Source organism: Vanellus vanellus (assembly GCF_965231255.1).
Source record: "Vanellus vanellus genome assembly, chromosome: 5".
Classification (NCBI taxonomy): domain Eukaryota; kingdom Metazoa; phylum Chordata; class Aves; order Charadriiformes; family Charadriidae; genus Vanellus; species Vanellus vanellus.
This window is the reverse complement of record NC_138910.1, coordinates 22,966,637-22,991,443: the sequence shown is the minus strand read 5'-3', so window position 1 is coordinate 22,991,443 and position 24,807 is coordinate 22,966,637. Positions and strand designations below refer to the sequence as shown.

At 42.8% G+C, this 24,807-nt stretch overlaps 3 protein-coding genes across 6 annotated transcripts; 1 reads left to right on the top strand and 2 right to left on the bottom strand.

Moving 5' to 3' along the window:
- Positions 1-231: 231 nt before the first annotated feature.
- Positions 232-4,969, top strand: METTL5 (methyltransferase 5, N6-adenosine). 2 transcript variants are annotated; one of them, XM_082484545.1, is made up of 8 exons: positions 232-343; positions 769-890; positions 1,562-1,676; positions 2,121-2,302; positions 2,689-2,771; positions 3,075-3,126; positions 3,798-3,847; positions 4,849-4,969. In XM_082484545.1, the coding sequence occupies exons 2-8, from the start codon at positions 782-784 to the stop codon at positions 4,900-4,902; spliced, it is 645 nt and encodes a 214-aa protein (XP_082340671.1). In that variant the 5' UTR covers positions 232-343; positions 769-781; the 3' UTR covers positions 4,903-4,969. The 2 variants fall into 2 exon arrangements, with proteins under 2 accessions (XP_082340671.1, XP_082340672.1); XM_082484546.1 differs by having other exon boundaries at positions 250-311.
- SSB (small RNA binding exonuclease protection factor La) lies at positions 4,609-17,898 on the bottom strand. Of its 3 annotated transcripts, XM_082484543.1 has the most exons (13): positions 16,006-16,074; positions 15,079-15,139; positions 10,478-10,552; positions 9,478-9,581; positions 9,135-9,309; positions 8,891-8,998; positions 8,690-8,790; positions 8,374-8,445; positions 8,250-8,292; positions 6,649-6,789; positions 6,086-6,269; positions 5,789-5,920; positions 4,609-5,067 (listed from the first exon to the last, which is right to left on the bottom strand). In XM_082484543.1, the coding sequence occupies exons 3-13, from the start codon at positions 10,541-10,543 to the stop codon at positions 4,970-4,972; spliced, it is 1,224 nt and encodes a 407-aa protein (XP_082340669.1). In that variant the 5' UTR covers positions 10,544-10,552; positions 15,079-15,139; positions 16,006-16,074; the 3' UTR covers positions 4,609-4,969. The 3 variants fall into 3 exon arrangements, with proteins under 3 accessions (XP_082340669.1, XP_082340670.1, XP_082340668.1); XM_082484544.1 differs by lacking the exons at positions 15,079-15,139; positions 16,006-16,074 and adding an exon at positions 17,883-17,898; XM_082484542.1 differs by lacking the exon at positions 15,079-15,139 and having other exon boundaries at positions 16,006-16,081.
- Positions 17,899-19,786: 1,888 nt separating this feature from the next.
- Positions 19,787-23,594, bottom strand: KLHL23 (kelch like family member 23; the record flags this gene model as incomplete). Its single annotated transcript, XM_082483759.1, has 3 exons — positions 19,787-20,175; positions 20,736-20,888; positions 22,382-23,594. The coding sequence occupies 3 exons, from the start codon at positions 23,592-23,594 to the stop codon at positions 19,865-19,867; spliced, it is 1,677 nt and encodes a 558-aa protein (XP_082339885.1). The 3' UTR covers positions 19,787-19,864.
- Positions 23,595-24,807: the final 1,213 nt, after the last annotated feature.

Below are 24,807 nucleotides of genomic sequence, written 5' to 3'. Positions count from 1 at the left end.
AATACGTGACAGCCAAGGTAACAGTTGTTCGTTACACGAAGGGGAAAGTTGAGCCGCATTTCATCCCCGCCGGTCCCCGTTTGCCCAGCCCGGGGCGGCGGCCCTGCCGCAGGCCCGGCGGCGGCCGCCTCACGCCAGGAGGGCGGGGCGCGGCAGTACGTCGCTCGGCGGCCCGGCCCGGCGCCGGGGGCTGGCGCGCGGCGCGGCGCAGCGCGGGGCTGGGCCGGGCCGGGCGGCGCGGCGGAAGTGCGCGGCTGCGCTGGGGTGGGCCCAGGCCGGTCCGGCCCCTCAGCCCTCCCCGCCGGGCTGTGGTGAGTGGAGGCGGTGTCACGGGGCGGTGGAGGTGTGTGTGGATCTGCGGGCGGGCGAGCTGGGTGGGTGGCGGAGGTTCCTTGGGGTCGGTTCCTGCGGCGCTTGGGCCCGGACGCCTTTCTCGGCGGCGGGCGGGGCCTGTCGGTGGGAGCGGAGCCCCGCGCCCAGGGCCGGTGCAGCGGGCCGAGGCAGGCGCGGGGCCTGCGCGGCGGGAGCCGGTCATCGGCGGTGCGCGAGGAAAAGGGCTGCCGCGGTCCGGGAACGGCCTCGCGTTAGCCGGCACCGCGCTTGTGCGTGTGTGTCCACCACCATCCGTGTGCCGTCAGCTGGAACCCTGGAAACGGCTGCATGGGAACAGCTGGGATGGAGAGGAGGACAGTGGGGTTTTAACTATAATTTAAAATAATATGTAGTTTATTTATGTCATTGCAACTGATTACACATTATTTTCCTTAGTTAAAGTATAAACATGAAGAAATTAAAGCTTAAAGAACTGGAAAGCTGTCTTCAACAAGTTGATACTTTTCAAAGTCCAAAACTACTCCTTGAACAGTATCCAACAAGACCTCATATCGCAGGTAGATGTTACCTACAGTACTGGCGTCTCTTTTACTAGTTCTTCATCAGCACTTTAAAATAAATAAATAAATAAAAAGTGTTTCTACTGCATTATCTCATTTGAAGCTTTTACACCGAAAGTAGTTGAGAAATTGTGTCCAGCAGGAATGTAATTATTTTTTAATGACCTGTTAGCTTCTTTTATTATAAGTACACTGTTAACGTACAATCCAAAAATAAATTGATTTAAAAGATAATGTTGTGATAGAAACATCTTAATCTGTAAATGAGAAAGCTGAAATGGACTTATGTCATGACACACAAGAAACAGTAGAAGCATATATACTCATCCATACCTTAATTATGATTTTTTCCCAATATTTTACATCTTTCTATTGTTTTTCCCCCAAACAAATTTAGAGGCATACTTTTTCCATAAACAATACTCACAGCTCTATGTGTATTCTCTCCACCAAAGATAGAGTTCTGTAACTCGTCAAAATGTTTTTGACTTGTTTTCACATATAAATGAAAATTACAGGCACTGAGAACATTAGCTTAATTTTGCATTACAAGAAACCTTTAATTCAGAGTTTTCTGAATTTTCTTGATTAATCAGATGCATATTTGATATTATTGACCTGTGGGGTTTTTATTGTTTGTTTTTATTGTTTGTTTTTTTTTTACCCAGCATGTATGCTTTATACAATTCACAATACCTTTGATGATATTGAAAACAAAACAATTGCAGATTTAGGATGTGGTTGTGGCATGCTCAGCATTGGAAGTGCAATGTTAGGAGCAGGGTAAGTATTTAATAGTAAGTTCTGGTTGTTTTTTTCTGGCATAGAAGAGTAGAAAATAAGATTAGAACAAAGCAATGCAGAACTAAAATAATTTTAGATATCTAATCTGCTGCATAATTAGGCAATTTAATATGTTTAGACAGTCAGTAACCATTCAAATAGTGGAAGAGATGGACAGTTTCCATGAATTTGGAAGTCATAATGTTTGTTTTCCCCTGAAGCACTAAATGAACACGTGAAACTTCCTTCACAACCTTGAAAAGGATATTTGAGAAAGTGCAACAGAGCTACTCGCATTTTTATCACACTGAATTTATAGCGTATGCTTGTTACATTTCCTAGGTAAAACAAGCTGTGTACACAGATCCCTTTAACTTTACTATAGAATTTAAACACCATTTCATTTTGTAAGAGACTAATATGTGGCACTTTTTTTTTTAATAGATTGTGTGTGGGGTTTGACATAGATGCAGATGCACTGGAAATATTTAACAGCAATATTGAAGACTTTGAGCTCACAAATGTCAACATGGTTCAGTGTGATGTCTGTTCTTTATCTGACAGCATGTCAGAGACTTTTGACACAGTTGTTATGAACCCTCCATTTGGTACCAAGCATAATAAAGGTTGGTAATTCTGAAAGTCAGTTAAAAATTATTAGGAATGGAAAATACTTAATGAAACATCTTCCTTCTTTATTACAATATCTATTGTAATTACCTAGAGGTTTGCTGATCTGGAATCAGTTTCCTAAATACAGATTAACAACTTCAGCATTGTTAACTAACAATCGCTGGGTTTGAAATAAACGATACTAGCTATTTCATATCCCTATCATTCTTCTCTTTTAGTAAAAGTAATTGGATTTTAGAAATATATTATGTACCTTAATGTATTCAGTGCTGTTTCTCAAATAGCTATTACTCCAGAAAAATTGAAGCATGAAGCAAATACTTAAATTCTCTAGTTTAAGCTTGCATTTAACAATTCAATAATTTCAACATTCTTTTAGGAATGGATATGATTTTTCTGAAAACTGCTTTACAAATGGCAAAAACAGCTGTATATTCCCTTCACAAAACTTCAACACGGCAGGTAAGTCCTTCATTTTAGCGGGGTGAGCATTAACTAGGCAATGAAATAGCTGGTATTTAATGATGACATCTATATCTTCACTGATTTGTTCACACCCTTATGGGGGATGAAACTTGTTTCAGGTAAACACTAATCATGTCAAATAACTGTGATCTCACACATAAATCAAGGTAAGTATGTGATCTAATGTTTTAGCTTGAAAAACAAAAGCACAGGAGATGACTTAAGTACAGAGGTGTACATGTTTCTAAGACAGCGTAGAAAAGAGCTTTTAAATTTACCTGTATCTACTTAATATTGTAGCACATTCAAAAGAAAGCAGATGAATGGGAAGTGAAGATGGAAGTCATAGCAGGTAAGACTAATTTGTTGTTAAAGAAAAAAGCAAAGAAAGTTGAAACATTTTGTTCAGGGCTAATACCTCTAACACTACCAGCCAGTCTTAACAGCCTGAGGTAAACTTAAGTTTGTTTTAACACTGAAAATGACACAGGCATTTTTTTACGCAGCTGCTTTTTTTTTTTTTTTTTTTTTAAATACCTTGCTGCCTGGATAGAACACAAGCAGGCACTTAATAAAGCTCTGAGGAACGCATATTCTGTGCAGAACTAGAATTGGATTTCTTCCTGGACTAGATTTTTTTACATTCAAGCAGAAGTTACCTACCTTCCTGCTTCAAAAGGGGATTGTTCCTGAATAACAAAAGCAAAGTGCAGATCAGTTCTGACACAAAAAAGCATCCTGTCCTTAAATATTGCCAGCTGGACACTTTATACAGTCATACAACTTCAGACATGGAAGTTGCACAAGTTTGTGAAACACAACTGCATTTCAGCCATCCACTTACTGTGTGATGTGGTTGGCTTAAATCTTCAGTCATAATCTAGTCCAGAGGTCAAAACAGTTATCCAGTCAGGGGGCAACAGAGGCGCGCAATAGAAGAAACAGCAGAACATGGCTGTAGAGTGTAAGTCAATTGACTAATAATCATTCCAGTGTAACAAGTATTCTTTGTACTGTTCACAGAACTTAGATATGACCTACCAGCATCATACAAGTTCCATAAGAAGAAATCAGTAAGTATAAAACCTAACATAACCGAGAAGATGCTCTGTCTTGTACTAGGCAGGTGAATAAATTCTGTTTAAGAAAACTTAAGTTTTAGGGCCACACGTACTGGATGAGGAATGCTCACAGCACTTGAGAGAAGTTCACTATGATGGCATTGCTGTTACTACATTTTGTAGTCAAACAGGGAGAAGAATCATTGTAATGCAAGTCAAAGCTACACACAAAGATTAAAGCCAGCACTGCAACTAGATGTGAAAAAGCTAAGGGCAGCCTCCTTCACTCAACTTTTAATGGTTATTTTCTTGATCCTATCTGCAACTGCAATTTAGACTGAATTAAAAAATGAAGGCCAGAGTAACTAGGATTTTACAGCTGTAGCATTATTTCAGTGTTCCATGCTCCACGCTGCAAATAGTGAAATCCCTCATAGAACCATCTTAAAAGGGGCAGGAGGAAGCTGTGTGCTTCATCCCACAATAGAAGGTTAAGCCAGGATGCTAGAGTAGGGCAAGTTCCTGGGTGCTGAATGCTGGCCTAGGAGACATTTATCCCATTACCACAGGGGAAGTAGAGAGAATCCTGGAGTAGACTGAGCAAGGCTTGAAGATTGTTAGGTATGTTGAGTAGCAAAGACTAGAAGTTTTATTCAGCTGTACCTATTCTCTTGGTGAGTTGAACTTAAAATGATAGAATTCTGTCCTTCAGCTTTGCTACTTCACAGTTTTACAGCATTATACTATGTTAACACCCAGGCTTCAGTAGTAAGCAGTTTTAAGTTCTGAATTTATTGGCAGCTGCTTTTTAACATAACTGCAAGATTACAAAGTCCAGAACCTTTTACATTTGAATGAGGTGCCAGAGAAGTTGAGAGGACCTGACAGTATAAACAAAACTATAAATATAAAAGAGTTTTCCAGGGTGGTATGTTAAGAGTAAGCATGCTTCTTACACAACAACAAAAAGAAAAGCTGTAACCCAACAAAATGAAGCTTTCCTCTCATTGTAGGTTGACATTGAAGTGGATTTCATTAGATTTTCTGCGAAGAAGCTCCTGAACTGAGGCATGTCTTTAAAACCTATTGAAAATGGAACAATAAAATCGATGAATTTTTTTATTTATTTCAGTATTACTGATCTCCATCTCCGTTTTCTGTTTTCAGTTGTTTTGGTGCAGGTTCTTCTTTTTCTGTTTCCTCTAGTGGTCTCTTCTTGGGACTTGCTGGTTCTGCAAGATTAAATATGTAGTCATTTATGGTAAAAGAAAGTATTTCTTCAGTATTACCTGAAGTCTTCTGAAAAAACAAACCCCTTCCTACCATGTAAGTTCAAGCATGAGTCCCAGTTTATCCAAAGCCACTGCTCTGCTACAGGGTCTACTTATTACTGTGACTTAGAGCTTTTAGATGTTCACCATCTGAAGTAGTACACCAACTTCGGAGGGCTTCTTCCCCGTATAACTTTACAGGAGGGCAGGTAAGAAGATGAAGGAACACAATCTAACAGGAGTAGGTTTCACTGGGTTTTGTTTAAGCAGGTACCTTATCTAATGAACAGAAGCTTAGCTTCTCATCTTCTCCAAGCTAAATACCAATATGCAGACTGATTAGTCTTCTCTTATCCACAAGGGAAAAAAATCACCACTCAAGAGACTGGGTCTGTACAGTTGTGTAATGTTGCTGACAACTACTATCTTTCAATGCAGAATGCTTTAAACAGCCCTGCAGTACAGCCTCAGCTACCTAGTAATTATTTTAATATGCTTTTTGGACAATTCTGGAAGGAATCAAGCAGAAGACCCTTAAAAAGTTGCTTCGCTGATACTGACAGAGGACAGAAATACTACGATGTAGGGCCAAATCTGAAATACCTGTAAGAAACATGGATACTTCTCCAGAAAGTAGATCCATGTACTAAAGAAGCTGCCTCCATTACACAGAATGACATACCTGTTTTAGTATCATCTTCGCCACCTTCTTCTTCATTCTCAAACTTTATTTTCTTACCCTGAAACTGTACTTTCCCTTTGTGTGCACCTTGAGGTACCTTCCCCCCTCTTCCTTTTCCTTTAATTTTGCGTCCTGTGGGGATATAAGATGTCAGTAACTTTGTATCATGTCTTTCAACTGGCAAGCTCAAAAGAATATTTTACAGTTAGTGCTTAGTATGTATTCACTTTTTACAGTTACTTTCACACAATGCCACTTCTTGAACATTACAAATGCTTAAACCAATAAAAGGCAGACCTTTTGTTTTCTGTTTCAGCAACTCTTGCTGATCTTCCAGTATTTTTTTCAGAGCTTCTTTCTCTGCATCTCCTTCTAGCACTTCCCATGTAACATCCTTGTTCCGAAGCTGTAAGTTTCCATTATGTGCTGCTGTGGCTTTTTCCAGAGCTTCTTTTGCAATATCCTTAAATAGGATAATTCCCTTAAAAAGAAGAGTGGCATTTGCATTTGATCTTACTGCGAAAACATTCAACTAGAATGATGAACAACATACTCTGTTAGGTACTTCAGCAAGTTCATTACTCTTGCATAATGTAAAATGTGTCTAGACTGAAGCAAAACCCTCAGACTGTCCTAACAAACATTCTCAGTCAGTTTTGAACTTATCAACTGAGAAGGCTGGAACATTTACCTGTTCTTTTGAAAGAGTTTAGGGAATAATTTAATTCTCTACATATTCTGCAATTCCACAAGTCAAATAAATAATTTCTTATTTGATTATATAAAAGAACAAGCATTTAATCATTCAGTTTCAAGCTTTAACCCAGAGATCTTAACTCCTTGTCCAAGATTCTACTGACCTCCTTCGCACCTCTGACAAAGTATATCCATTTGATTTCTCCATGATCAGAAAATACATCATGGAGATCTTCTCTGCATGTTTGATCATCGAGATCACCAGAAAACTTCAGAAGACATCCTGTCTTTTCTTCCAGAGACTTCTAAATGAAATAAGAAACCCCATATTTTTGTTGAAGAGTCAATCCCGAATATTCTCCCCCTCCCCCCAATCCTTACACTATTAAAACATGGTAGTGATAAATAAGCAATTTAAGTCACCTCCCTTAGCACCATCAGTAACCCAAGCATTCTTGCTACATAGCTATTTATGCTGATGACCAAGACTTGCATGGTGTGTCCCCTTTCCCCCCCCTCCCTTTTAAAATTTTCTTTGCTTACTATAATACATTTATGTGTGTCCTGGTTTGAGGTAAAACAGGACCAATTTTGTTCAGTAACTTTGCTTCTTAGCTAGGCCTCTTCCAACTACTGAAATTAACAGCACATTGTGCAGACACTGATAGCTCTCTCAGAGTGATAAGATTGATGTTTATAGTTGATGCCAAGGCATGGTATGCAGAAAGGCTCTTGCTTATACATATTGCTGTAACACTCAAGGCCAGCTCACTTTGTTATTTGCCCTGTTGGAGGGTCAGAAATGGAAAAGCGCAGTGGGGTCCCACCTGCGGGGAGGAGCAGACAGGACAGGTGACCCAAAACTGACCAAGAGTATTCCATCCCATCTGCCTCATGCTCAGTATAAAAGCTGAGAGATCAAAGGGTCAGCTTGCTCTTTCTTCAATGGCTGACATCTGAGGACTGTCTGTTCATCTGCCTTTGATCCCGATCCTGAATCCAGACCTGGAATCTAGTTCCCATCCATCACTGAGTCCAGTCTGGGACTTCCCCAGTGCCAGCCAGTGATATGATTGTCATCCTGGGAGCTTGATATGGTTTTGTATATATTTCATTATTTTGTTTTATTATTAATATTTCATTAACGTATTTTAGTTCCCTCTAAACTCGTAAGTCTCTTTTTTTCCCTGCTCTGCCTCTCTCTTTGAAGAGGGGTAGAGGGGAGCACCTGTCAGTCCCATCTGGGGCCCCCCACATCCCCAGTAGCCGATTTGGCCTAAACCACGACAACGTGGAACTTAGGACTCCTTTCCTGTAAGAGAGTTACACTCTTTAAATTCTACAAAACAGTTTTCTGAAGGCTGACGCCTCAGGTTGAAAATCTATATAAAACTGATTAAATCCTTACTGGATCCTTCAAATACCACAGCAGACAATCATCTCAATGGTGCATTTAGGATGACTTCTGAACAGGTGGTCACTTGCCTAATAATTTAAATTCAGGATATGATTCTTTAAACAAAATTAGTCTCTTGAAAATAAGATTAAATACCATGATAAAAAAGTCTTACTGTAGGTTAGTTGGAAAAGCTGAAGGAATTTTCTAGAAAGTACTCTATATTATAGAATTCCAAACTCTGAATATCCTACGTGTTAGCTTTACAAAATGTACCTGCAGGAGCATGTTTGTTATTTGTGGATTGAAAATCCATACAAAAGCAAGCACTGCATAATTTTCAGGTACAGAGATTTAAGAAACCCATACCATTTCAGCATCTGCTGCTTGTTTCTGTTTTTCTTCTTTTTCCCTGTAGAAAAGTTAAATTAGTTAAGAGTTGGTTCAAGTGTGGTCAGGTGAGCAAAACAAGGCACTTCAATCAATGACTTACTGTTTAGCTCTTGCTTTAGCTTCTACTTTGTTTTGTTTCTTTTCTTCATTCTTCTTTATACAATACTCCTCCCTTCAATAGAATATAAGCTAAGTTAATACCACTTAAAGTATTCCATTATGATTCCTTTGTAAGACAGCAGTAGCCAAGAAACAGTTAAGATTATGTTTGGGAGTTGAGATGCTAGTGTCCAAAAGGTACAGCTATCAATACCTGCACAACAGTGGAGAAACTTACACTTCTCAGCTCAAGCCAGGTTCTTGTCTAAATCCACCCTTAACTGATGTATGAACTAATAATGGTCAAGTGGACTTACTTGAAAAGTACTATCAGCTCTGTGTCTTTGTACTTTTGGTTTGGAATCTCTGTGAACTTCTTAGCAGATTCAACACTATCGAAAACTGCAAATATTGAGCCCTGTTAAATGGCAAGAGACATTCAGTGTTAGAGTCATTGACCAGAAATGTTGTCAAGGGGGATCCCTGCCCCAGGTCTAACTGTTCATCCCAGGAGCTACCTTAAATGTTCTCTGCAATGTTCTCCTCATTTGAATGTTTTCAACTGGACCTTTATCCTCAAGCCATTCTTTGATATCATCAAGAGTTGCATCTAGTGGAAAGCCTTTCTGCAAGATAGCAACAAGCTTCAGTTACATGCAACAAACTGACAGTCAGAAATGATAACCTATATAAGCTTTACTTAGATGGTTTTCAGTCAAAGTCATGCAGAACACCACAGAGCAAAGGAAGAAGTTTACTTACAACATATACAGATCTGTTTTTAATTGCAGCCTTATACTGGTCATTTAATTCAGGAAGGGGTTTGTTTGGAGATCTTCTGATTTTAGTTTTGTCTTCATTTATTTCCATTAAACCAGTCTTGGATTTTCTTAGCGCTTCTACAATAACAGTAAAATCTTTTGAAAGGCGACTTAACCTATTGAGTAAACAGAGACAGGTTATTACAAATATACAGGCAAAGCTGAAGCCAAATGTTAAAACAGCAATAGGAGTTGTACTTGCAGACCAGAGATATTTGGCCCCAAATAGGGATAAGTATCTGAAAGTTACCCTTCCATCCAGATTAGTTGTACTTTGTTTTTACCTGTTGAATTTGATCATTACTTCTAAAGGCACCCAGCCATCATCTAGTTTGATCTGTTCCTTTAGGAACTTGTCTCTTGGTAGATTGTGATTGCCAAAATAGTACTGCAAAAAACAAGGGGGAGGGAGGCAGGGAGAGAGATTTGTCTTTGAATGTTCAGTCTTAAAAGCTCATTTTTATCTGACAACTTACTGCAGTGGATTGAGACATACCAAAATTCATTAATCTGAACAATTAGAAATTCTGAAATTATTACTTCCTGCTTTAACGTGATACTTTTCCAAAAGTTAGCTGTAACACATAAGCTGTAAAAAAAACCCCAGTGCTTCATCCAATGGGACTAATGAGGCAAAGGTAGACTGCAGTTTTGTTTAAGAAAGGTACAAAGCTTATTCTGGTCACAAACGTTTTTGTTCTAGACGTCGTTTTAAATGATGTGCTCAGTTTTCCATTGTACTGTAACCCTCCAAGCCTCTAGTTAATCTAAAGTAGGCACATAAATTTAGTTGTAATTTGTAGCAATAAATTACAAAGCAGTAAATCACAATAGCAAGTTATGCGATGTGCTAATATTTTGACCAGCACAGATTCCCGGGTAGGAGGACTTCCCCCCTGCTCCCCCCACCCCCAAAGTCGTATAGAATTAAAATGCAACTTCTGCTAGCATAGACAGAATAATCAGTGAACATAGTAATAAATTGTTTAAGGATACATTCACTTGCTATAGCACCTAAAATGCTAGCAAGTTAAACCTTTTGTGTTTTTAAATGGTGGTCTTACAGGCAACTCTACAGAAGTATAACTTCCAACTTAGACAACAATTATTAATTATCTTAAAGTATTAAATACCTGTCATAGACCTGTGACAGACATTTTTTAAAGAGCTGAAGATTCAAGTTTAACTCCCTATGAAGTTAACTACCCATTAGCCAAGTCCCTACCAACGAATGTCTCCAAAACTACATCTCAATCCAGATCCTGAACTATAAATTGAACTTACCTCAATTTGCTGACAGATTTTGCTTTCCAAAATAGACATGTTTTCACCATCTCCGTTTTCAGCCATTTTCACCAGCTGTGTTGAAGAGAATATAGAGCAAAGGCACTAAGTATTGAATAGTACATTTCTACAGACTGATATTTGTATAATGCTGCATTTCACTACAGCCTCATCTAAACAAGATAACAGGCAAGTTCTTCAGCCATACGTTTATGCTTGTGAGCCAACTTTAAACATGACTACAAAATTTCAAGGGGAAACTGTGAAACAACTGGAAAAAAAACCCAAGTAAAATACTTTGGTTGTTAGGGCAGCATTTGGCATTCTATGTTCAAGATAAAAAAAATGCTGGCACTTTATGGCATTATTTGTTATTTACCTTTTTCTGGGCACAGATCCTCAGTTGGTACCTAACAGCAACAAAGCTGAGAGCCAACAACATTTGCTCTTTAAGTCAAATCCAACCTCTCATCACTAGGCAAAACATCAATAACAAAAATTGTTTTAATATTCCTAAATAGGTATAATTAGAAACTTTTCTGAAATTTCTGCCTCCTAATTAATCTTTGAAAGTTCAAGGAACTTACTGGAGGAAGGAATGAAAATATCTGCATTTACTAATACACCCTAAAGGTGTCTAGTTCTCTCCTTTACAAACTTGTCTTCACTGCAGTTCTGTCTGAATACTGAATTAGGCATCTTTGACAAGAGGTAAAATGTTTTAACTTGAAAGTAACTTCTTCCCTTAACTGGCATTAAGCGTATAATCCTAGTATATCAGATACAGTCACTACATACCCTAGAATGTTGGTAAGAAAGCAGCTACTGGCCAGAAAGTTAATTGGGATTGGAAAATGTCCATCTAGTTGCTCTTAAGATAGAGTGTGACAAGTAATGCTTGAGGAAAAATGCAGCTTTATAACACTGTCAGAAATCAGTTTGAATCCAGTTTTGAACTATGAAGTACAGATTTCTTCTTTCTCCCTTTGGTCACTTGTTAAATCCAGCTACAGAAGATGATGCAGTTTCATGGCCCTTATTTACCCCAGTTCACAGATCAGTGATCATTAAGACTACTGGCGAAGATGGGTTGGGTTTGCACTCATGTCTTGCATGGTTTATTGGGAGATGTAAGCATACGCATTCTGCTGTTCTGCCACTCACAGGACAGTAACATCTTTCAGAGCATCAAGATGACTGACAATGTAAAAGCAGGGAAAACTCCCCTGAGACTCCATTGTCACAAGAAATTATGTTCTTCATCAGAACACTCGCCTGGCAGCCCCATCTTCTTATTTTAGTAGTTTAATTCACCCATCATTGTTCAGCCTACTGCAGTTTTCCTCTTCCTGATCTTGAGGCTACGTTGCATCCTTTGACTCAATTGTAGTTCTTTTTATCTAGGCACTTACAGCCTTAAAATTTGCATCCCAGTCTCCACTACTTAACTTCCACCTGTACCAAACATTGTAACACTCTTAAAGCATGATTTCAGCAAGTGTTAGTCGACAGCTATGCTGAGTGTGATCCGTTTGCCTATGAAGCACTTTACAAAAATCCAGGCCATAGTATACAAGCTAACAGTTGCAGTTACTTCAGAGATGTCTCACATGAGCTACCCTGACTACAGGAGACTTAATTAGTGCCAGCACCTGAATAAGGTGGTAAACTATCTTAACACTCCCTTGTAATGTTGTCCCCAACACCTGACTTGTGAGAGAAACCAGTGTTCTATTTTATGTTACACCTAACGTGGTGTAATTAAATGGCAGCCTATGGAGTAGTCCCAGCTTTTTCCATTGGATCAACTAATTGACCACACTCCTTGTGTGCTCCTCTAACACCTGCTCCAACAGAAAGTTAATCCCCACTGAAGAAAGGGAAGAACAGTTCCATAAAATAAATTTATCACTGACTTGCTTCAGCTTTTAGAAAACACTAGTGATGGAGCCGTTACAGCAGGGAGCACAAGAGGAAAAAAAAAATAATCAGAAAAACCTTTCTGTGGTAGCAAGCAGTTGCAGTAGGTTAAATTTGACATCAAACTATATCCTCTGTGTAAAACAAACAAACAAAAGAGTACTGAATGGCAGCTATGTGAATCTTCATATTCTTAAACTAGTTTGGTGATTTAATTCACATTGCAAAGTCTTCTCCAGGTGTAGCAGATTTTAAGCACTAGGCAACATACTTAAGTGAACCATTTTCTTATGGGTGCTTTTCACAGTACAGCTCAATCAATGTTTAAGACGACACACTAATTTACTAAGAGATGTGAAAAATTTTCCTCTCTTGTATATTCTGAGGAAAAAAAATAATTTGGATTTTAATCATGTATCCTGTTTTAAGAAAAATGCAGTAACAACATGTTCTGGAACAGAGACAATCTGCTGGTGCACACTGAAATACAGATTGAGCTGGACAGAGGAATCTTCCCTCAACATGTTCCACTTGGTGAGCCGGTCTCAAGTACACTGTTGAGTGAGCTGAGCAGAGACAGCTGCTTTGTACTCTCATGTAGTGTCAAATACAGACCAGCCTCCGCATAGGCTGTATCTGCTTGGTCCTTCAGTGGCCTTCACTGTTTTACCTGTCATAGCAAATAGTGCATGGATTTCTTGGAGCAAGTTTTCCCTAATACAAGTTGTTAAAATAAAACTTGGGGCCTTTTGGGTGCATGCTGCCAAATCACCAGCAGTTCTACCCCAGTGAATGAGATGAGGATTACACAGAGGAAGCACGTCCGAGATAGTATAGTTACAAGAGAATCCACTTGTTGACTTTGCTTTGGTTTTGTCATTTAGAGAGAAACTCCCCCTCAATCTGTCCAGGGTAGCCTGGCTCTTAGAGCCTCGCCAAAACCCACACAAGTCTGAAGTATGCAGGACAGCCTTGTTTTTATTGCTGGATACCCAAGAAACCATTAAGAAATGCCAAGATAATAGTGCTGTGAAGCATAACAGAAGAGCCTGAAGAAGAAAAGCCTCTGGGGAGATCTCATAGCTGCTTTTAAACATCTGAAGGGGGCCTACAAGAAAGCTGAAGAGGGACTTCTTCCGAGGGCACATAGGGGTAGGACAAGGGGTAACGGCTTCAAACTGGACAAGGTTAAATTTAGAATCAATATTAGGAAGAAATTTTTCACTATGAGGGTGGTGAGACACTGGCACAAGTTGCCGAGGGAAGTTGTGGATGCCCCATCCCTGGAAGTGTTCAAGGCCAGGCTGGATGGGGCTATGAGTAACCTGGTCTAGCAGGAGGTGTCCCTGCCCATGGCGGGGGCGTTGGAACTAGATGATCTTTAAGGTCCCTTCCAACCTAAACCATTCTATGATCATACGCTTTTGTTTCCACCTAGCTTCTGCCACCTGAACTCCTTCAGCTTTGTTATACCCTTGGATATGCTTTCTTGCACTTCCCCAGCTCTCACAGTGTGCTGCTCTCCCAGTCTGCCTCACTCCAGGTACCAAAAAACTCAGAACAAGCAACTCACTTTCCCATAATAAGTCTCATCTCCGCTGCTAAGAGATGAAAAACAAAATCTATTTCCTTCGCAGTATTTTCAAGGTAAAAACCAAATTGTACAGAAGTGTAAAACAACACAAGACCTGGGACAAGTCCTTCAGATTAAGTCTTATGCCTGTGTCGTGGTTTGGCCTCAGCCAGCAACAGAGAACCACGCAGCCGCTCGCACGACTCCCACAGCCGTGGGAAAAATCAGCAGAAAAGGGCAAAACTCGTGGGTTGAAATATTATAATTTAGCAGAACAGACAAAGGGAAAAAGAAAGAAAAGAAAGAAAGAAAAACAATAACACCGGTAAAGGAATACAAGAACGCGATTACAGTACCGCCGCGAAGCGCACCGACCGGACCCGCACCGCCGCGACCCGCCCCCGAGTGGCGACTGACTCCCCCGCCCCGGCTAGCTCCTTTTATAGCGGGGCATGGGTCACGTGGTATGGAATACGTGCCTCCCCTGCCGGCTCCTTGGAAATTAACCCCATCCTTGCCGGAACCAGGACAGCCTGGAAAAGTTTTTCTAAAAAAGCACCCGTTCAGCTACAAGTAACAACAAACAGAAGGCAGGACCAAGAAAGTCTCAAGCTTGCCATACGTGGAATTCAGTTCAGACACTGATTGAGCTCTAACCTATTTAGAATAAAAGCAGAAGCAGCCTTCTAATTTAAGAGCAATTCTAGTCTTGCTGCACATGCTCACTTCGCTCTTTAGCTCAGTCATTTGGCACAAGTTAGTCTTCTGGATCCAAATCCCAGATCAATAGTTTTCAGTTGCTGTGCAGCAATGAAGACTGATAAAAAGCTAGCTCCATTGCAAAACAATCGCAGTCTGGACAGCATGCAAAATTCTACATTAGATTTTATTAGAAGTGCTTTCTTAGTAGACCACACTTCTTGTGGTCTTATTCTTTCTGTGTGCCAACAGTCTGTATCAGTACCACTCAAAATGAAAACAAGTTAAAATGAAGCAAGTAGGCAAGAGATTTATATTACAAATGGAAAAGGATAGTCAGAACAATTTGATCCCATGCTATATTAGCTAGATCATCCCAAAAGAACTCTCAAGTAGATTTTCATCTTACCAGTCATATAGTTTCAAGATCTGGACAAAGCTTAGTTGCAGGCTAACTGCTTTTACTATTACTGTAATAGAGTGAAAGGCTTTATTAAAAAAAAAAAAAGTTTTCCCAATGAAGTAACATGGAACTGTTATTCATGCAATGCCTTGTTCAGGAACCCATGTATCAGAGGTCTGAGCCTTCCAAACAGATTCTTACATCAAAATACAGCTTTAAGGTAAAGATTAACTGTCACCACTCATTATTACAGATGTTATTTTCACATACCATGTGAAAATGTTGGGTTTTGAGTAGAATCAGTGCAATATAACAAGGAATTTCTTATAACAAGTACTTAAATGATAGAAACATCGGCTCCTGAACCTTACGTCTATGCTAGGAGACCATCAGTTTGTTCCAAGACACTTTTATACTACTATAGCGACAACAGACCCCTCCTCACACCGCCCCCACCCCCGTGGCCAAGCTTCCCGCCCAGCAGACACCTCGGCCCGGCCGCAGCTTGAGGTGAGCGCTGCCCTCGGCCCGCCCGCCGCGCCGCTCCAAGCCGCTCCCGCGAGGCCGGGCCCGGGCCCCCTCCCGCGGCAGGGGCAGCCCCAGGGCAGGAGCGGCACCCCCTTACCCGCAGCGAAGCGACCGCTTCACAGCGCCGCCTGAGGCGCTCCCACCAGGGAACGGCCGCGGCGCCAGCAGCTCATCCTGCCTCCGCCGGGCACGGCCGGGGAGGAGCGGCAGCACGTGCTCCCCCGCCCAGGGGCCTCCTCCCGCCCCGGCCGCCGCTCCCTCGCTGGGCCCCTGCGCGGCCCGCCGCTTCTCACAGGGACCCGGCCTGGCAGAGCGCAGCGCGCCCGGAGCAGCGCCGTCCGCCATCCCCCCCCTCAGTGCAGCCGCCCGGCGCGGGAGCGAGAGAGGTCGCGCGCGAGCACAAACCTGCGGCAGCCCCGCAACCAGCCCACACGCTGCCCCGCTCCACCGCTTTAAAGGCCGCAGTCGGCGCCGCGCGACCCAGCAGCCCCCGCGGCCGCCGCCCGCCCGCCCCTCACGTGGACGCCGCTTCCGGGGCGGGGCGGGGCGGGCGGTTGCCGGCGCGAGGGTCCCTAAGCCGGTGTGGGGCGGCGGCACCTCGGGCTGGGTAGGCTCGACTTCCCGCAGCCCCGCCACCACGGGCGCTCTGCGGCGCGGCCAGAGGAGCCCCTGCGCCTGGAACGATGTGGGAAACGGGGGCGAGGAAGCGGGGAAACGCGTTGGTGTTTGTGCAGTGCGTGAGGGAACGCAGGGGCAGCGGCAGGAAGTGCCGGTGCGGCGCTGCGCCTCACACCCCGGGCCGCAGCCGCTGTGGGGTGTGCGGGGCTGCTGTTCACAGTTAACGGGAAAAGAAACTCAAAAGCTTATTTGTACACTAATACTATATTTATTAAATATTACAAACATTCACTTAAGTACTATAGATGTGTTGTAGACATCTATAGTTCTACAAAGATGGGAGTCACACGAGTAAAAATTTTCATAAATAGTACTAACTTAATTGATGCAACTTCTGTATTTGTTCATTTTCTAGTTTACAGAAGGTCTACATAATAATGTAGTGTTCACATTCAGCTATTATTATTAAAACATACCACACCATTGGCTAAAAGACCCCCTGCGCTGAGCTTTCCCCCTCCCGTCGGATGCACGAGTTGCTGACCGGGAGCCAGAATCCCTGTTCCCCGAATTCACATTCCTGCCTGTGCTCAAGACCCAATGGCCACACGCTTTCTCAGGATGTGCTACAGACATGAGGTAATTGAAAAGGGCATTGTAGGTGATTGTAAAAAATAGCACCAGGTAAAATTTAACCACAACTCTGAACTTTTACAATCCATTTATTCTAGTGCATTCAAAAATCTCCAAAACATTCGGACTTCTCTGAAGCCCTAGGCAGTAACGTCGTTGACTTCTGTTGACACCAGCTCAGCACACACTCCTAGTGTGTCAGAACTAAAGACTTTTTTCCCTGAGGCAAAGGAGAAGCAGCTTATCGCTGGCCTGCAGAGTGCCCAGAGGAAGAAAGCAGACTCTGGCATCCAGTGCTTGTGCTCCAACCCCGGAACAGCACCGGCTTTCACCAACATTATAGTTTTGACGCAGCAGACAGGTGGATGCTGGGAGGTTTTGTTAGTCCTTGCCTTGTTCTTACATCCTTGCGATGGCTAACAACTGTCAGTGACAGGATACGGACCGGAATATACCTGAGGGCCAGCCACAAGCAGTTGTTCCATGCTCATGTTTTTCAACAAATTTAGCACTGAAAAATTACATACACACATTGAGTTCATTGCAGTTTCGTTCAATACAAAGATCACCTTCATGCTCTTGCAATGTTGTCCTTTAAACCTCCACCTGCCTTTGAACAATTCTCGGCTGTGGAGATTTCCAGGAGAAACAAATACACTTTATTTCTTTTGCCCACCTGCCCGGCCCACACATTTCAAACAGCGTCAGAGTTCAATTCCCCACACCTCTTTACAGTTTAGAGTCTTTAAACAAATTCCATTGGATTAAATAGCTCTCAGCAGGACAGCTAACAGAGCAAAATGCTGAACCCACGCACACGTGAGCTTCTGACATAGTAAGGTGACACACAAAGACATCAAAACAAGAACTATATATACACCACAGAAGTTCACATCAAAGCTCAGAGTTGAGTGCCGCCTGCTACCAGCTATCAAATGCAAGTGAGAAATAATACAAAAACATGAGAGAACAAGAAAATGTTGAACATGCTTCTGATCAAGAAAAACAAATCTTATAAACTCGGGTCTTACCTGCCTGGAAAGCTGCTTCCATCATATCTGATAAATCCAATAAAACCAAAATTTCATTTTTGTTGGTAGTGCTGGTGTCGGAAGTTCCCACCACACCCTATAGCAGCCCTGTGTTGTCCCTGCCTCTCATGCCAACGTCCAACAGCTGTTTCTGCTGTCATTTTATACGCTGGATTGGGGAACTGATCCTGGTTAAAAGAGCCTCTCTGCTCCCCACGGCATTTCTTTATTTGGATCACCACTATCAGACTGCACGGCCCCACAGCAGCTGCAGCAGGACTGGGTGAGGGGCAGCAAAGGCAAGGAGCAGGAATGCTCCTCACAGCCACCTCCTCAGCACTGGGAAGGCTTTGCCATCTTGTACTTTCCATACAACTCGTGCTTCCTTTCAGTCTCTCTCCCCCCATCTCTATCCAATTCCTAATTTTCATAAAACCTGGGGAAAAAAAATATGTGTATTTTTAAGACCTATACCTCCCTGTAGAAGATGGCTGAACCCAGACAAGTGAGCACAGTGTCAGAGGGGAGCTGACACTTGCACAGAAAGACAACACAGTTGCACCTCGCTCCCTCAGGGAACCAGGCTAATAAAAAGCCCCGCATTACACTGTCTATACAAGCTATGAGGTGAAAACAAATCCTAAGAAGTCACTGCAATAACGATTCAGTCAAATGCATTTGTGTTACTACCTACATGGCAGGATGCAAAACGAGGACTGGTGAGAACACTGGGGATGACAGGGTCAAAACAACACCAGCTATTTAAATACTACCTATGGATTCTGCTTTCTGCCAGCACTGGCACTACCACGCTGCGCTGGGAGCCTGCCCCGGGCGTCTCCCAGTGAAGAGGTGACAAAATGACAGCCTTCCTGCCCACCTCAAGTTGCTTTCTAGACAGAATTTGAAAATCTCATATTACATTTTGAGAGAGACAATAAATAAATCCAAAGGAGCACTTAGCATTCAATTTCTCCACGCATAACGTATTTTGACAAGTTTCTTCAGTTGTCACCTTTGCTCAAGTCACAGTTTAGCATTCTAAAAAGAGTGAATGGCATTAAACAAAATAGAGAAGTTTGCATCTTGGGGGAGATGTTAGCAGCTTTCCAGTCTCTCTCATTTCTTTCTTTTGTTTCACAAAGACATATATCTTAAATTTCATGAAAAAAATAGCTACCATGGCAAGGCTCGTCTCTGGGGAAAAAAAAAAAAAAATCACCGATACCAATGCATCAGCCAGAGAGCCCACTGCAAAGCCACGCAGAGTCTTTTATTATTTCCCAACAGCCCTGCCAGTGTGAGAACAGCAAAGTGAGCACTTTTCTCAGACTGCCTCGTACTGCAGAGCACTGTTCTCCTTCTGGAAAACTAGTGCACACTTTCGGCTTGTGCTCTGGGGCTACTGCATGACATTTCTTCCCTCATTCCCAGCCTGTGCTCTCCTCCGCTGTGGCACTTGAACATAGAATTAGAGGCATCCTGTAACTGCCCACGATTTCTGGATGTGATAACCTAGTTATCCAAGTGATATTGCTCTGTGTGTACCACATGCTTAGCTTGTGGCAATGAACCATTTCTATAGCTACCTTTGGAGTATCAAAGATTTCATTGTAAGCCCAGTAGTCCATAGAAATGCAGAGTATTTTGTTTGGCTTTACACACCTTAGCACCAGATCATAGTTCCACCCAGTGATTAATGAAATCTGGTTTTCACGGTAGTTCCTATAGAGCTGCACAAAAGTATTCTAAGATAGTCATTTTAAAAGTTTCATGACAAAGAATAATTGGACTGAAAAATATATGGAAGTCTTGTTACCACATTTGTATTTCTGAATAGTTTGAAGTAAAGACAAATTATACCTAGTTTTTAATGATGTGCACTAAGAGATTGTATTATACATCTCATTCATGAGGTAATCAGTGCTATCATGAATACTGCATCAGCTGTTTTCTGTAGCAGCAACATGGAAATTAAATGTTTACACGTTATACACACAGACACAGCCATGTGACCGCATAGCGCTGGGAAGATTACCTACTGCTTCCCATTTATTCAGTTCAGGGTTATATTTCTCAATACTCTGCAGATATGTTCCTTTTGAATAGGAATATCCTCCTGTTACATAGATGCATCCGTTCATAACCACTGCGCCACACTCCATCCTTCTCTCCATCATGTGCGCCATCTGCTTCCACTCGTTTTGCTCTGGGTCATAGCAGTCCGTGATTGTGGTCTGTCCACCCACAAAATAGATCTTGTTTTGTAGCGTAATTGAACACAATCCGTATTCTTCAGGAAGAAAAGAATACAGTTGAGCTCAGCATGCTAATGTTAACTTAAACTGCAGCTACATGACAAACACTGGGCACCACTGAGGGCAGATGAGGTTCTTCACTAAGCTTAGGAGACACCTCAGGATTTTCTGCTACACTTGGTAAAAGCAAGCTCAAGGCATTACAGAAGATACAGATGTGAGCACCAGTACTTAGTGAGAATTGCTTTAAAAACTTACTGTCACCAAATGTAGAACATAGAGAAAACCCTTTTAAAATTCATATTATTTTTGCCAAATGCCTATGAATAGACAGATTTTATAGAAAGTTAGTTTACTACGTTATTTAATAGAATGCAGCCATTCCTTAGTTCTGTATTTATACAGTGATCTCTGTAGAACAGATGCTTGAAGAGGGTCTTCCCTTCCCCTCAAAGCCTGGAAATGGGTGATGATCCCACTCTGACCCTTGCTGCCCTACAGGCATTGCTCCTTTTATTAGGAACATGCCAGAAACTCTTAAGTGGGCTTAAGATACAGATCAAGCTCTACCCTCGTTACAGAAATTATTGTTTACCTGGATGCGGACTTGTGGTGACTATACTCCACTCATTGCTACCTGAATGGTATCTCTGGATTTTATCATAGGTGCAGCTTCCCCTGTACCCATAGTGACCGCCGGTTACGTAGATGACTTCATGCAGGACACAGGCAGTGGCATTTCCAACACCTGTACGCAGTGTGAAAGTTACAACATGCCTTCAGACTGCACGCAATTACCATGGTCACTTCCATCCATAAACCCATTTCAAATGACTTGTTAATTAATATTTTAGGGTGAAATTATACCTGCAAGTATTTAAATGAATGTGAAATTAAATAAACTTGTCAAGACATCTTATTTTATCAGCATAAGTCACGAGCAATTAAATAATACTGCAGTAACCAATACATATTGCATATAATACAGCCACACAGTATTTCACAGAATTTTTATGCAGTAATTAAAGACACTTTGTCACATTGGGTTTGGAATAGGGAATTACTTTCAATATTTCCCTAAGTTAAAGAGATTTTTAAAAGTCACTCATGGCAAAGACAAAGATGATGGGAGTTGAGATCATTGAGTGTCTTGGGTTATCTGTTCTGATACTTTTAGTCTTTCTCATGGTATTATTAATTATGCTATTGTATAAACAAGGACACAAACCGAATGGAGCCATGTTAACTCTGTCTCTAGGAGAACAAAACAAAACAAAACAAGGGATCTAGCAAGATAAAATGGACCAAAATTAGGAAGTTAGTCGGGTTTTTTCAAGCATCTAAGTTGTTTCACACAGAAAATGGGACAAAACAACTGCACAGAATATGTAACTGCTCACAGTATTAACGTAGCATTTCTATTTTTAAAGGAAATAGAATAATAGCAATGTTTTTGGAAAATATACGAACAATGAAGAAAGTTGTAGGAGCAGAAATGTTTTTTCCTATTACAGATACCTCCAAAAATTCTCATGTAGGCAGACAAATGCTGTTGCATCAACTTACAGTAATATTTTATAATTACATTAATTTATAAAAAGGTATGATAAAATATGTAATTGTTTATAAATTTTATAACAAAATAATACCCTTTAGTTAGGCTGTGGTCCAAATTCATACATTTTTAATAGATCATTATTTTGGCTGCTAGAAACAGGTATTAGTGCTTTTCATTATCCTCACACTAAAGATTAAACTGAGGATCTCAAAGAGATGACACACTGAAATATGAAGAAACCGCATGCAAGAAGTTTTAAATGAAGATGACACCTTTATAAACAATTACACAGAAAATCTTAGTAATCTGGTCTTATATTAAAATAATACAATCCCTTTATTGGAGTTTGCTCTTTGACCATCTACTGAATGGACTCTGATCTCGGGTAGTTTTCTGATTTCTTTCTAATTTGAACAGAAATTTTACTCCTGAAAAAAGGCAAAAGTAAACCGAGACTATCACTTGCTTTTCCACCCTAGTGTTCTGTGGCACAGCCCAGCATAGCATTTGGATGTTTGCAGTCATTTGGCTAGTAAAGACCTGAACCAAAACACACCAATATTAACAGGAGATTCCCATGGACTTCACTAGAACTTGACCCTAAATGTGTCCATGGCACTTAAAAGCGACAAACGCAAAAGGATCAACATCTGAGGCAAACACCATACCAAAAGCTTACCTACCTTTGATCATGTTTGCAATAGGAAACCATTTCTTTTTTAAAGGATCATAGAACTCAGCTTCTTGCACAGGAGCTCCTTTTCGGTAACCACCCAACGCGTAGATGCAGCCACTCAAGGAAACTGCGCAGTGATAATACCTTGCATCAAGCATGGGGCAGCCTTCTGTCCATTCATCTCTCTCACTGTTATATATCCACACGGTGTCAAGGGCTTCGATGCTCTCCGTTCTATAACCTCCTGTCACATATATGTCTGGTCCCAAGCTAGTGACCCCATAGCTCTCTCTGGTGTGATCCGGCATCTCTGTTCCCTGGATCCATGCGTTGGTTAAAGGATCCCAAACATGCACTTCTGATAAGGGATGCCAATAATATCCCCCGATCACATACATGGCTGCTGTGGGTCTTCTGGAAAGACCTTTGGGACTGGGGTTCAGGGCATTGTAAATGAGTGACCTTATCTTACTGTCATTAAGCCGGCACTTTTTTTGCAGGCTTAAAGCTGACCTCAAATACATGTTATCTAAGTCGACTTTGATGCAGCTTAGCAGTTCATAGATGTCTTCAATTCTTTCTTCCACGTTGTGTGCAACCCACTTAACGACAGCTTCGACAGCTGCCTCTTCTTTCCATACATTGAGATTCTCTCTGGACAGAATAAAAGAGAGCTTCTCCTTGCTAATGTCCAGAAACTCTTCCTGCTTCCACACTTCTTCAAACTGCCATAACAATATCCTCCTGGATTCTTTTTCTAGGTCCGAGCAATCATGGTATTCCGCAAAGGAGTGCATCCCTATGCAGTTGTCAGTATCTAAGTGCCTCACTAGAAACTGCTCACAGGCTTTCTTTACTGACACAAACTGGAGGAGGTCTGCAGCCTGAAGCAGGCTTTGGACATTTCTCTTTGTTATCTGGATCTGTGATGTGTATGCATAATTCACGAGGGCTTCCAGTACAGCATGGCTGAGCCCAGGAAGTCTGATCTGGTTTTTAGATTTCTCTTTCATATCGGCTGTGAACATGGCTTTAAAATAATTGCTGCAAGCCGCTAAGGCGGCTCTGTGGCAGTGGAAGATGACTCCCGAAGCGCACTGCAGGGTGATGTCGGTGAAGAGCCCGTCCAGGTAGAACGCCCGGAACGCCTCCAGGAACTCGGCGGGGTGAGCGGAGTCCTGGTAGAGGTACGCGTACTCCTCCTGCCCGGCCACTGCCATCGCCGCCACCGCGCACAGCGGCGGGCAGCCGGGACGGGCCGAGCGGGGCCGCCGGCCGGCACCGCCGCCCCGGGCTCCCCGCGGCTTTGTCCGCGCCCCGCCCGCGGGCCGGAGGGCCCCTCCGCGAAACCCCGCCGCCCTCCGGCTCCCGGCCCGCCCCGCACGGCCTCCCCGCCGCGCTACTTACGCCAGGGCGGAGCGCGGCGGCCCCGTGACCATCTTTGGAAGAGCCGCTGCCCGCGGGAGGCGGCGGGGCCGCAGCGGCAGCTCCTATTTTGGTGCCCTGCCCTGGCCTGGCTTCCCCCGCCGACCCCGGCGCCCAGCCCGGCCCCCGCCCGCCGGCTCGCCCCGGGGAACCTGCGGCCGACGCGCTGCTGCCGCCCGGGGGCAGGGGGTTAAAAGGCTGGCCGCGATGGTGACATAAGGCCCGGCCGCATTAGGGACAGAAGCAGATGCCTGGGAAGCGTCACCAGCTTGGTGCTCCCAGCCACACAACAAAGCAAGGGGGGCTGCATCTGTCACTAACGGCGACCTGCAGCCGCCTCCCGCAGGGGCACCCCGCTCTCCCAGGCGCTCAGAGGAGCGATGCTGGGAAGGGCAGCGAGCTCCAGGGGCTCCTCCATTGCAGAGAGACGGGCTTCGAGAAGGGGCGGCCAGAGCTCTCCTCAGACACCTGAACCTGGCAGGGTGCAAGGGACAGTCACAAACTATGCTGACAAATAGACTCCAACTAAAAGCAAATTATTCAGGAAGAAGGTTATACTGGCTTTTACCACTTCTGAAAATGTGGTCCACAGCTTAACTAGTCTTTTTCTTCTCTGCTAACAAAACATTTTCTGCAATGGAGGCCTTTAAAAATATTCGAAGCACAGCATCCTCTGGGCTTAAGCAGCTGTGCTCCCTCCTTCACCTACAGTGCTGTTTGGGTCCTTTGGATCCAGCAGCTGGGCTCCCACAGCCCTGCCAGAGCTCTCCTGGATCAAAAGGACTGGCAGCGGTTTCTCCTACCAAAAGGGGGCAGATATTTGTTATTATTAGCCAAGTGTCAGCAACACCCAACAGGAGAGCTCCTGCTCTACACAGATTCTTTAGCATGAACTACAGAAGGAATCTGAACTGGGAAGTGTACATGGACATACCCTTCTGCCATCCTCCCCCACATGCTAACCGTGCAACATGCCTCAAAATCACCCTTGGCCTTCGTTTAGTAACA